This window comes from Channa argus, chromosome 13 (assembly GCF_033026475.1).
Source record: "Channa argus isolate prfri chromosome 13, Channa argus male v1.0, whole genome shotgun sequence".
In the NCBI taxonomy this organism is placed as follows: Eukaryota; Metazoa; Chordata; class Actinopteri; order Anabantiformes; family Channidae; genus Channa; species Channa argus.
In genome coordinates, this window is record NC_090209.1 from 9,302,295 (window position 1) to 9,314,049 (window position 11,755).

An 11,755-nucleotide genomic window follows, 5' to 3' on the forward strand; every position below is an offset into this window, starting at 1 on the left:
TGAACTGTGAGATTTGATAAAAACAGCTTTAAAAATGAAATTCTAACTCAAGTAAAATTATGCTTTATTAGGGCTCCAAATTAACATTTTTTTTCAGTGTCCCACAATGGCTCTCCATTACATTACCACCTTTATGAAGGATGATTTACTACAGGACTGTAGGATTAGACAGTTATATTAGATTTTTATTTTAGAATTTACGACAAGAGTAAATAAATAATTTCATATTTACAAGACCAAAGTCACAACTTAGATCCAATAATATCTTACTAATAGAAACTGTTAAGTTTAAGAACAATGAACATAAAATCAGTCACCATAACTCTCTGATCCCTGTCTTTTTCTGCTGCTAATGGGGGCTCTCTGCTGACAGCTACAGCTTTTATAGCATCCTTCCTGGTTTGGGAGTGTGGGGAGTGCTGTCTCGGTGTCCACCTGAGCTAATGGCACATAAGGCTAAATGGTTAGTGCATTAAGCTTGTTGTGGCTAACATATGATTGTGGACGGGAAACTGCGGGCAGAGCTAAATACATTGCTCTTCTGCAACATGATGATTTAACAATTGGTCGTTAGCTCATGGAGCTTTTTTATTCACCTTTACCTGAGTAAGCACTGATGTTGTCCACTGGAGTTGAGGAGTAAGTTTGACTTTACCTGAGCTGTCTGCTCCCTCTCAGCTGTGGAACACTTGGCTGAGCTGCACCCTGACTTATAGAAAGAGAATAGGCTGCTCCACAAACTATATTTTCAGGTTCACTGTTTTAACTGGTCTCTCATAGTACTGATATCCCAGCACTCTGAACACAAATAATTATTTCCATTTGCATGGCCTAGTTATTTTTAGTGCAAAATGCTCACACTGTAAGATCATTTACTTTATTGTCCCAAATCTCACAGATTTTGTGTCCCAGGTGCTATTTTTACTCTCCCCTGGACAATGAGACACCGTTAATTTCAAGCCCTGTGCTTCATCTTTTCTAAACAGTCATACCTGTGATTGTGCCCTGTCTTATCTTCAGGACTTTATATCGAATGGAAGTTCCCGCCAACAAGTAGACGTCATGAGCAGGGCTTAGCAGGATGTTCTCTAAAATCAGCAGTCTCACCTCAGCTGCACCCACATCCTGTTTGCAGCAGATACCATGGTTACAAAACAACAGTTTAAACTTTGCCGCCTTTACAGAGTAAAATAGTTGCAATTTAACTGTTACCCTTATGGTGACATCACATATAAAGCAAGGAAGGGTCATTATGATTATGTAATGTTAGCTATGCCTGAGATGAAACATCGGACATAGGGCACCATTTAGCCAGAACTCTTTTCAATTCTCTGATTTTCTTATTTGTATTAAAAATATTAAACATGAGAAGTAAAATAATTGAAGTTTGTAAAACTGTCATCAGCCAAGAAGACAAGATTTTCTACCATTTAACAGCTTACCTTATACAATGACTCTTGGATTTTGGCTTTCAACTTAGCATGTCCCGTTTTCAGTCCTGACACCAAAATAATGTCACCCTGCTTCCCAACACGCTCCATTTCAGATATGTATCCAGGTGGTGTGTATGTGGACTCAGAGAATTTAAGTACCCTTAAATAACAAAGCAGAAAATATTAACATCATAATACTTTAGTGAAGCTACACATTTTGTGAGTTTTAAGGTCACACAAATAGGCCAAATATATTTGTCTACTTTTGGTTTGCAATATCTTGTGCTGAGTAAAGTTTGAATGGAATATTAAAGCTTAAATATGTAATCTAATATTAGATTCAAAATAAATCCACTCTATTCCATCCAGTCTCTCCCTGCTTTGCTTTTCTACACTCTGCCCAGTCTTCAAGTAGTTCTCTTTATTTGAAATCTCTCGAAATCTGCTTATAAAGCAAATTTTCAAAAAAAGAATCTAATTCTCTGATTGGACAGAAGCCCAACCATTGCAGCCTGGATTAGCTTATTTGTCTGTGCTGTAGACATCTCCATGGATCTAAAACATACACAAACACACTGCTTCACTGACATATTTTTTCATTTAAAAACAAACAAACAAACAAACAAACAAAAAAAAAAAACTGTTATAAAAAACAAAATTCACTGCTTCACTGACATATTTTTTCATTTAAAAAAACAAACAAAACAAAACAAAAAAAACCTGTTATAAAAAAAAAATCTTTCCCAAACTGAAATTAATCACAGTAATTTCACCAGATATCATGCACAGTTGACTTGCTTACTGCTGTACAAAGTAATGACAATTCAGAGCATTTGGGGACATTTGTTAAAAATATGTCCTTTACACATTTTGAAATGAGAAGACAACACCCATTTGAACGCTGTGTCTTGCTGATGTATTTTGAATAGTTTTTGGACAGCATAAGAGGTCAATGGCACAGACAGATAAATTAATCCAGGTAGAAGACTATAAGACAGGCGGAGGTGATTCATTGTTGCTTTTAGTATTTGCATGGTGACTGTGGATAATACAGTTAATTTAGAAAAATAACAATTGTCCTTGTGTTGATATGTTTTGGAGCATATATCTGGTAAACAAAAATATTTTAAAAAGTTACAGTTTATTTTCAATACAGGGAAGCTTACCGTAATGAATTGTAGGTGTCAGAGAATCCATTTACATCTACATCCTTCACTAAGGTCCAGTCAAACACTAGACCTGCAAGGGTGCTGAAGGTGTTTCCTTGTGATTAAAAACAACAAGTGTAAGTCTTGCTCTTTTCTGAAACCAGCAAGTCCAAGACTTTCATATGTGATAATTGACAAGAATTGAGACAGATTGCATAAACCTTTCAATATGTGTTATAAGGCTGGGGTCACTACTTTATGCTTCAATGGAAAATGGATGCTGAGCACTATTGTCTGAAAGCTCTTAACAGTTAAATGAGCTAAAACAAAACCAATAGGCATTTCATTAAGAAATACATGCAGTCCTTTTGCAATCTACTTTGTCTGAAGACTCTATAGTGCATTTTTAGGCCAAAGCAAACAAAAACAAAACACTGGGCCCTTGAGCCATCATAAAAAAGAATCAGGCAGTAGCTACAGCTCATTAAACTCAGTGTGTCTGTCCTAAATGGAACAAGTCAAACAGAACAAACATCAGCCACAAAATCACAGCCTTAAGGAAAAGAATATGCTGCCTAGAGCAAGCTCAGTCATTATTCTGAAAAGTCCTTAGACCAGCAAATAAACAATAATATGCAGCCTTCTTCCAATGGCAAAGTTAAGTAATATTTTGCCGTTACTCAACTCTGCTATTAAAACCAGATGCCTATAATGACATAATAATGATCTATATTTATCCTGTGAAAAACATAATATCTGACACCTTCAGAGTCCAGTGCATGAATTTTAAGTTCCAGTGGAGAGTCCTCAAGATGAAGCTCTCTGGTGGTTGACACTATCTGGATCTCACTGATGATGTCAACAATGGCATCACATCGCAGTACTTGTCCTGTAACTGCAATAAAATCAATGAAGAAAAAAACATCACATAAACAATTAATACTGCACGTTCAAAAAAAGATTGCTATGTATTTTTAAAGCCTTGTGCTAGGACATAAGATTCTTTCAGTAAATCACAAATACCTCCACGTTTTTCCCAACCTGCTTTCTTGACATCTTAAAATGAACAGTAAATAAAAAAAAGAGAACTATATTGATGGTTGAGGGACAGATCATAAAATCTACAGCACATCCTGACCACAGTGCTTTACTGCGAGTATACAGAAATAGTAAGCAAATGCTTCCACTACTCCTGGTGGAATGCAGAACAGCAACCAATCTAGTCAAATGTTGTGGGTTTCTATTCAGCTAAGAGGAATGCTGTAAGAGGGACAGATTACATTTTGGTAAATCTATAACCGCAAGAGTGAGTTAAGCCTCAATAAAATTCAGTAACTGAACAGGTGACCAGTCTTACTCGGTTCTTTTGTTAGGACATTAGAAATGTGGTATGGCCAATGATTGTACAAGAAAATGCTAACACCTGCCAACCATCCATGACAGAATATGACTGCCACAGGAAACAGATGACAGAATGTTTCACAACGGCAAAGAAAGAATGGAGAATATGTGTTATGCAACAGAATCTAAATTTGTAAAATCCTGTTCATTAGATTTGGGAGTCTGAAGGGAATAGAGCTTATTTTTGCATTCTGAGCATGTTTATACCTGACCTTTTTGGCCATTTGAACATTTTACAATGCACATTTGAAGCTCTCAATTGCTTTCTGAAGATTTTATTCTAAGAGATTCTTATAACATAAACTTAGTATTTGACGTGATAGACATACATCAATCACATCATATACTCATGCTCACATTGTGTATAGCCCATTAAGTGGCTTTGTCTGTTACAAACTTCTACACATTCTTGGTTATGTTTTTGTAGTATAGTAAGAACAAGTAAACCACAACCATTAGCGACTGTCAATATATACATTTATGGTAAAGTATGTTTAATTATATACACGTTATTGATTGTAAGGCTAATGCAAAAATCAGCCAGCACAAGTATCTCATACTTCATCTGTTCAAACCTGCTGGGCTGCTTGAGCAGGTTTCCTTATCTGCCTACTGTACTGTGGTATGTGCATGACCCAGGGTGTTCCAACTATCTAACAAAGTCATTTAGCATTTTTACATTAGAATCTCATAAAAGGTAATATAAAACATGTCAAAATACTGCCATTATACCGTTATCTCAGTACATCTATACTCAACAATACAAGCCATCAAGTAAGATTCAGTATCTTTAATTCATTAATTTGGTGACATTTGCCAACATACCAGAGACAATGACTTAGCAAAAAAAGATTTGCACAATTGAATAAATTTACTTATTCCCACATAGAAACTATTCTTGTATTTCTTCTTGTGTTTAAAATTGTTCATTGAAAAAGTGTTTCTGTATTTACCAACATCTTCAGCAAGAATGATGCTGGTCAGTCTGGAGGGCTGAGTGGAGAGAGCCTGGAGAACAGCTTTCCTGGAGCAGCCTCTGCTGGACTCTTCATCCACAGCCTGGATGCTTGCAACCTCTGGTCTGGTGGAAGACCTGGAAAACAGAGACCAAAAAATGTATTACCAACAATAAGTACATAATTTGACTATATCAAAATATCAGCAGCTTTCGGCTTGTCCCTTCAGGGGTCGCAACAGCAAAACACGTTCCACACGTGTATTTGGCACAGGTTTTTATGCCTGATGCCCACAACCCTCATTTTATTTTTTATCTGGGCCCAGCCACCAAGGTGGCCCTTGGTGGCTGGGCGGGGCCGCACCTGGTGGGGTGGGATTCAAACCTGCAGCCATCTGCATCCCAGCCCGATGCTCTACCCATGGCTCATCATTTAAACATGAAAGGGAAACAAATCCTACTTGGGATGAAGCTTTAGCTTCATGCCACAATAAAAAAAGTGAAAACAAGAAAAGCTAGCAAAACTATTTTGAAATCCATCCTAATTCCAAAGTTTGTTTGGCAACATGAAAACAAAACAAAGGACATGGAAAATGATGATGCTGTAGCATAATATTTGAATATACATATAAATATGAAGATACACAGAATAAATGCATAATTAACTAGTACAGTTGGCTTGTGCATAAAGAAATGTTGTCCTAGTAAAAAAGTTAAAACTCAAACCCAGGACGTGGTAAGTAGCAAACAATGAGGAAGAGCCTAATAACTATTTCATTTTCGAAGGTGAAGTACAGACTAATGGGGGATTGTATAGCATTCCATTATTTTGCTGAAGATAATGACTAAATATTGTACGGTAAATATTGAGCCCTCTTCCAGGAAATATTGCGAATGCAAAACCTTCAAAGTACTTCACTTTTAGGCCTAAATGTGACTTCTGCTCTATGAGCCCCATCACCATGAACTACACCATGACTACAGAGTGTGCGGTCTTGTCGGCCATGTGGCCTGACGTGCAAAAAGACGCTCCTTCACAAGAAGACGTCACATTTCATGTGGCACACTTCGGGTTTTATGTTTTATTTACTCACCATCTGTAGCATCCTTCAGTAGTTTCCAAAGTGAAGTTAATTCGTGTACTTCTAGCAAGTGGCAGCAAGACTTTGGGGATGTTCAGTTTCGAAGTTCCGTTAACTTGAGTAACGGTTATTAATAATATAAACACCAACACTAATAATTTCAACGAATTCATTCCGGCTAAAGGTTGTGGACATTTATTGGCAGCGGAACTAACGGTCGAATGAATGAACGCTGCGTTTCTTGTGAGTTAACGTTACTAGCTAAACTTCTCAGGTCCCATTACGTTCTGCTAACATGTGTGGAGCAGCTGAGGGGTTGTGTGTCTGAGACGGGCGACAAGGTGAGCGAACATCGCGTCTGGGGCGATTTCGCAACTCAAACACACGCTGTCTGTCTTCCTGCTCAGTTTCAGTTTGTGTCACTAGTCAACGGAGAGCCGCCACATGATAAGTACAGTTACAGTGTCCTCAGGTCCTCTCATTCAGGTCCTTGGCTTTTTAATTTTCTTCAAAGATGCTCCGAAACACAGCTAATAAGAGTTTAACATCTCAGTTTTTTTATATAGACAGTTAGGAAGCAGCGGCTTTAAAGACGCATGATTGTACAAATACCCGCCATTAGCAATAATTACACTTCCACTGTGCAGACCGGGAGTAATGAGACGTCATCGTAAGGCGGGCAACGAGATGACGCACTTTCTTAAAGGCACAGGGCGTTTTTCTCCCAAGAATTGACTTGAATCGTATTGAATTGAGGGCACTGTAGCTAGACACAGCTAGAAGATCCCCAGTTCGAATCCATCTACAAGCTGCGGCTTTTCTGTGTGGAGTTTGCCTCCTCCAGTTTGCACATTATCCTCTGGTTTCCTCCCAAAGTCCAAACACATGCTTGTCAGTTTAATTGGTGACTCTAAATTGCCCATACGTGTGGATGTCAATCTTAAAGGTTGTCTGTCTGTCTGAGAGAGACTCTCTGTGTTGGCCCAAAGACACTGTTGACCTGCCCAAGGTGTACGCCACCTCTCACTCAGTGACAGCTGGGATAGGCTCCATGATTAGGATAAAGATAATGAAATTATTAATTGAATTAAATTGAATTGAAAGGCTCAAATAGCAACTAAGTAAAAATTAACAGTCCAGTGGAAAGAAGAGGTACTGCAGTTAGTAATCAAAATGTTACATTTACTCATGTGTAACATTCCTTGTGTTGGTTTGAGCATTGTTGCTGTGCATGACTGTTTTCTTTTGGCACACTTCCGTTTTTGATTGACTTTAAACTAACTTTGCATGTCAAATCCATGTGGATTGCTGAGGAACTGAAGCAGCCATGCATACTGTACAGTACATACAGTAAGTGAGGGGGACAAAATTCTTGTTAAATGCAAATATGCCTTTCAGCTTTTCAACTTACTTTTTCCATTCGGAGCAGAACCGTAGGACATAGTACAAATACATTTAAAATACAGAAAACAAAAATAGAAATGAAATACTAATGATCAACTACCCAAACATAAACCATAGAAGATAAGCTGAAAACATGTGAAGTCACTTATTCTTAAATTCCCCTTGTATGTTTCCCAACTACACCTTGTTGACACAATGCCACTAAGTTACCAGTTTATTGGTGTTCATATACAAGCCCATCCACCCATAGCCCTGTTACATTGTCCTTTTGGCTTATCCTGTGAGTTCAGGGTCACCACAGTGGATCATTGTCCGCACAGCACAGCTGGGAATGGGCTGTTGGGGGTTCAGTTTCTTGCACTTTGACATATAGTTGGGACCAGTGATTGAACCACTGAACCTGGGGTCTGCAGACAACTGCCTTTACCAACTGAGCTACAGTCACCACCACCCCATAGACCTACGTTAATTTATTGTGTTGTCTTATGCAAACTATAGTAAGTACAGCAGAACTGGACAAAACTCCCAAAACCAACGTAATACAACACATTCACTAAAGGTGGTCTCAAAAGTGAGAAAAAACTTTTGACAAAACCTGTATTTGGCACAATGTCAACAAAAACTGTTTTTATTTGTTTACAAAAATATGATTCTTTACTGTGCAAAGGGTTTGCACAGGTAAACTGATAACATTGTCCATTGGTGCTCCAGTGGTAACCTGTAAGTGTTTGACTATGCTTGACACTCATAGCCAATAGATCTACCTGTCTGTGGACTCCAGCCATGTATGGATAAATGAAAGCAACCCTTTGTCTGGTCTACTACACAAATAATGTCTGTCTGTATAATAATATTCATACAATGTGTGAAGTGCCTTATGCCTAACTATGGAAAATGTGTGCAGCAAATATATGTATTTTTCACCAATCTATAAAGATAAACTGAATAACCAAACAAAGGAGGGCAACATACAGAACATGCAATGCACACATTTTCACCCCTAGATGTCACTGACAGCTATCTGTTTATTATACTCACCAAGGAATGAATGACAGCAATGACTAGACACATTTTTCATTACCTAATACAGGAGTTAAAATGACAAGAAGACAATGATGAATGATAAGAAAATGCTGTAGGTGACAACATGGCAACATGTCTGATTTTTTTAATCTGCTGTAAAATCATGAGTAAGACATCAAAAATGCAATTTTCACTTTCGTGTGTGTTGGCATCTCCTCCTGATGTAAAATCTGAAATTGTAACAGAATATTAATTATACATTTTGGGTTCAATGGGCTGTGTTATTTCTAATAAATAATTTTATCAGCTTTGGAATTATTACAGCACCACTACTTCTGGACTGGGTCTCTAGATTTCTAGGCACAGAGAGATGCACAGCTTAATTAGCAAGTACACTGTGGCTATGTGTTTTTTATTACACGGATACTGTTCCAGTGGTGACCTGTTTTTTGAGCCAGAGTGCATTAGCAAGAAAAGCCCATCACTATTGTTTTAACCTATAACAACTGGTGCACATATGATGTGCTGCAGAGGTAATTTGGTCTAAAATGGTGGCTGTCCCAACTTAGTTTGAGTCTTTCAAGCTGTTTAGGGTTGAAAATGACACATTTTTAAGGGGACCTGGGACTCTGAACTGTAAAAAAGACTACAACTTTTATTTATATTGCCATGGCCGATTTGTGTGAGGGGCATTTGATATTAAGTTTAAGATCTGTGCTCTCCATGGGTGTGCACGTGCAAATGATGTGAGGAGTAAATGATATAATGTCTCAGAACATGGAAAAGAATACCTTAATCATGCACTCGGTGCCAATGCATCACTTTAAAGTACAGTGCCAGACATAACTCATTCTAAGAGAAGAGTAGAATTATTTACCGGGCATTGAGTAGATCTTTATTATTTTCCGAGGACAAATCTGACAACGTAAGAGCTGAGCAACCATTAACTATATCCAAGAAAAAGAGAAAATTCTCAAATAGGTGGAACATATTTTTCTTTAAATTGTCTGATTTTGTGCCAGTGTTTTTAGTCATTTAAGTGGTCAAACCTTTAAAATTACCGTTTACACTTAATTTAATCTACTCTTATTTCTTCTAACATTTTTCTTTCAACGAAGGCAATGGCAAATCACTCTTAGTCTAGGTAATGTTGCAACATATTCCACAACTGAAACAATCAAAGCATTTCACCTCTGCTATAACTAACCAAACATTGCAGCAAAACCAACACACATGGCTGCAGCTGCTTTGCACTTCTGTATAGTGTCTCCTCATCTGGCATGCACCAGCACTCACATCCCTCCTGGTGTGAAGTAGGGAACTTTTCTTGGCCACCATGCTTGGCTTGTTTCAAACAAGTAGGTGCAGGAATCCATAGCATTAAACACTTACTCTGTGGCAAGGTTCTCAACTGGTGGCTCAGCTTTCACCACAAATGTAATAGCCCTTGGAAGGGTCACTGCTTCACATTGCTTGGAAAGTACACAGCTTAAAGGTCCCCTAGGTGCAAGCCACAGTGAAAACTGCTGTAGGTAGGCATAATAAAAGGTGTTACTATCCAGTGAAATCAGCTTTTGCCTAAGGGAGCTATTTGTGTGTTCCAAGAAACATGGAAGAGGACAAGAAGGAGGGACTAGCCTAAACCATTACCAGTGTACAACTCTGTGATAAGACTATAGATATCTAGAGGGTCTTGACTCTGCACCATGCAAACTGCAAACTAGTGAATTAGTGTTTTTTGTTTTATTAATTATAATAAGATTAAAAACAAATCTTCCCTTCACTTGAAAAGTATTTATATATAAAAGATTATATACTGCTAAGTAGAACATGAAGAACAGGGCAATTCTTCAAAGCTGTGCTGTAATTACTACATCTTTTACACAATCTATTTCATGTTTTAAATTCACTTGCTATTTTAATGACATATTCATTTTAGAGCTCAATGAGTTTGAATTTGCATCGCTATGCATTTGTTTATGGTCAGTGAAGGTGTAATCTTGCTTCTATGTGCCCTAACTTTAATATACGCTTCACTTTTATTCACTTAGAGACATCAGTTCACATTAACAATAGCCTGTTTTTAAATGAGTTTGTGACATTAGATCATTTTTATATTTCAGATGTGGTAAATATTCAGTGCAGAAATGAAATAGAATTGAACATCTTGCTATTTCATGCAGTGCCTAAACAGAAATCTGTTGGGTTGCACTCTTCAGCAGACATGCCATTTCTAAGTCTTTACAAGTCACAGGTGAGGAGTCACTTTCACCACATTACAGTACATTTGAGTCGTAATTTTCCATAGTGTTGCCCCCACAGAGCCATAGTTCCATGTCTTTGCTACCTGAATTTCTCTCCTTATTTATCGTGTAGTAAATGGTAAATGGTCTGGACTTAGCACTTTTCTACCTGCATGTACTCCAAGTGCTTTACACTGCTTCTAATTGACCTAATTGCACACTCACACACCGATAGGGAGCTGCTATGCAGCTCACCAACGCTCACTGGGGGCAACTAATTTGGGGTTCATTGTCTTGCTCCAGGACACTTCAACATGTGACCGGGGGAGCCGGGGATCAAACCAGCAACTGGGGAATTGGTGGAGGACCGATCTACCTCCTGTGCTACAGTCGACCACATAGTCCCATAGAAGTGCAATGATAAAAACTAAATTTGAATATACAATATACACGCACGCACGCACAAACACACACACACACACACACACACACACACACACACACACACACACACACACACACACACACACACACACACACACAGGGTCTACACTTATTATTTATTATAGCCATATGTGAGATTTCTTATCACTACAATGGATATTAGTAGATTAAAAATAATCAGCTTGTACTTTGATTTGTTTATAGTTGTTGCTGGAATTCTTGCGGATATTATATAATGCTGTAATGGGATTACTGTATGTGTAAAGATGATTCCACACTCAAATCCATGTGAAATGACTCATGAAATAAACAGATAATGGACTGAGGGTACAATGTATCAATTTAAATCATGCAGTACTTCTTCTGTGATCTAAGATTCCAACAAACCCTATCAAGCTGTATCCACCTGTTCAAACAACGGCAGGACAATACATCACTCAATGGACAGATAACAGTAAGGTCTGCTGCATTTGGGGCCCCAAGTAGACAATGATGTCACTTTAATTGGTATCACTTTTAATTAAATCTCAGAGGAAGCTTAAAGCCAAGCTATCGTCAGAAGAACTGAGTCAAGAATTACTTCATTCTGCTTGGAGAACAAATAATAAACACAGTGTATTAA

At 37.9% G+C, this 11,755-nt stretch overlaps 1 protein-coding gene across 2 annotated transcripts in view; it reads right to left on the reverse strand.

Moving 5' to 3' along the window:
• The window catches only part of nup210 (nucleoporin 210), a 28,718-nt gene extending 22,043 nt beyond the window's left edge, over positions 1-6,675 (reverse strand). For both annotated transcript variants that reach the window (XM_067527378.1, XM_067527376.1), the window contains exons 1-6: positions 6,032-6,675; positions 4,936-5,075; positions 3,345-3,476; positions 2,600-2,696; positions 1,443-1,593; positions 993-1,125 (exon numbers count right to left, since the gene is read on the reverse strand). In XM_067527378.1, the coding sequence (XP_067383479.1) occupies positions 993-1,125; positions 1,443-1,593; positions 2,600-2,696; positions 3,345-3,476; positions 4,936-5,075; positions 6,032-6,192 (814 nt within the window). In that variant the 5' untranslated portion in view covers positions 6,193-6,675. The remainder of the gene's footprint in view (positions 1-992; positions 1,126-1,442; positions 1,594-2,599; positions 2,697-3,344; positions 3,477-4,935; positions 5,076-6,031) is intronic.
• Between the last annotated feature and the right edge of the window lie 5,080 nt (positions 6,676-11,755).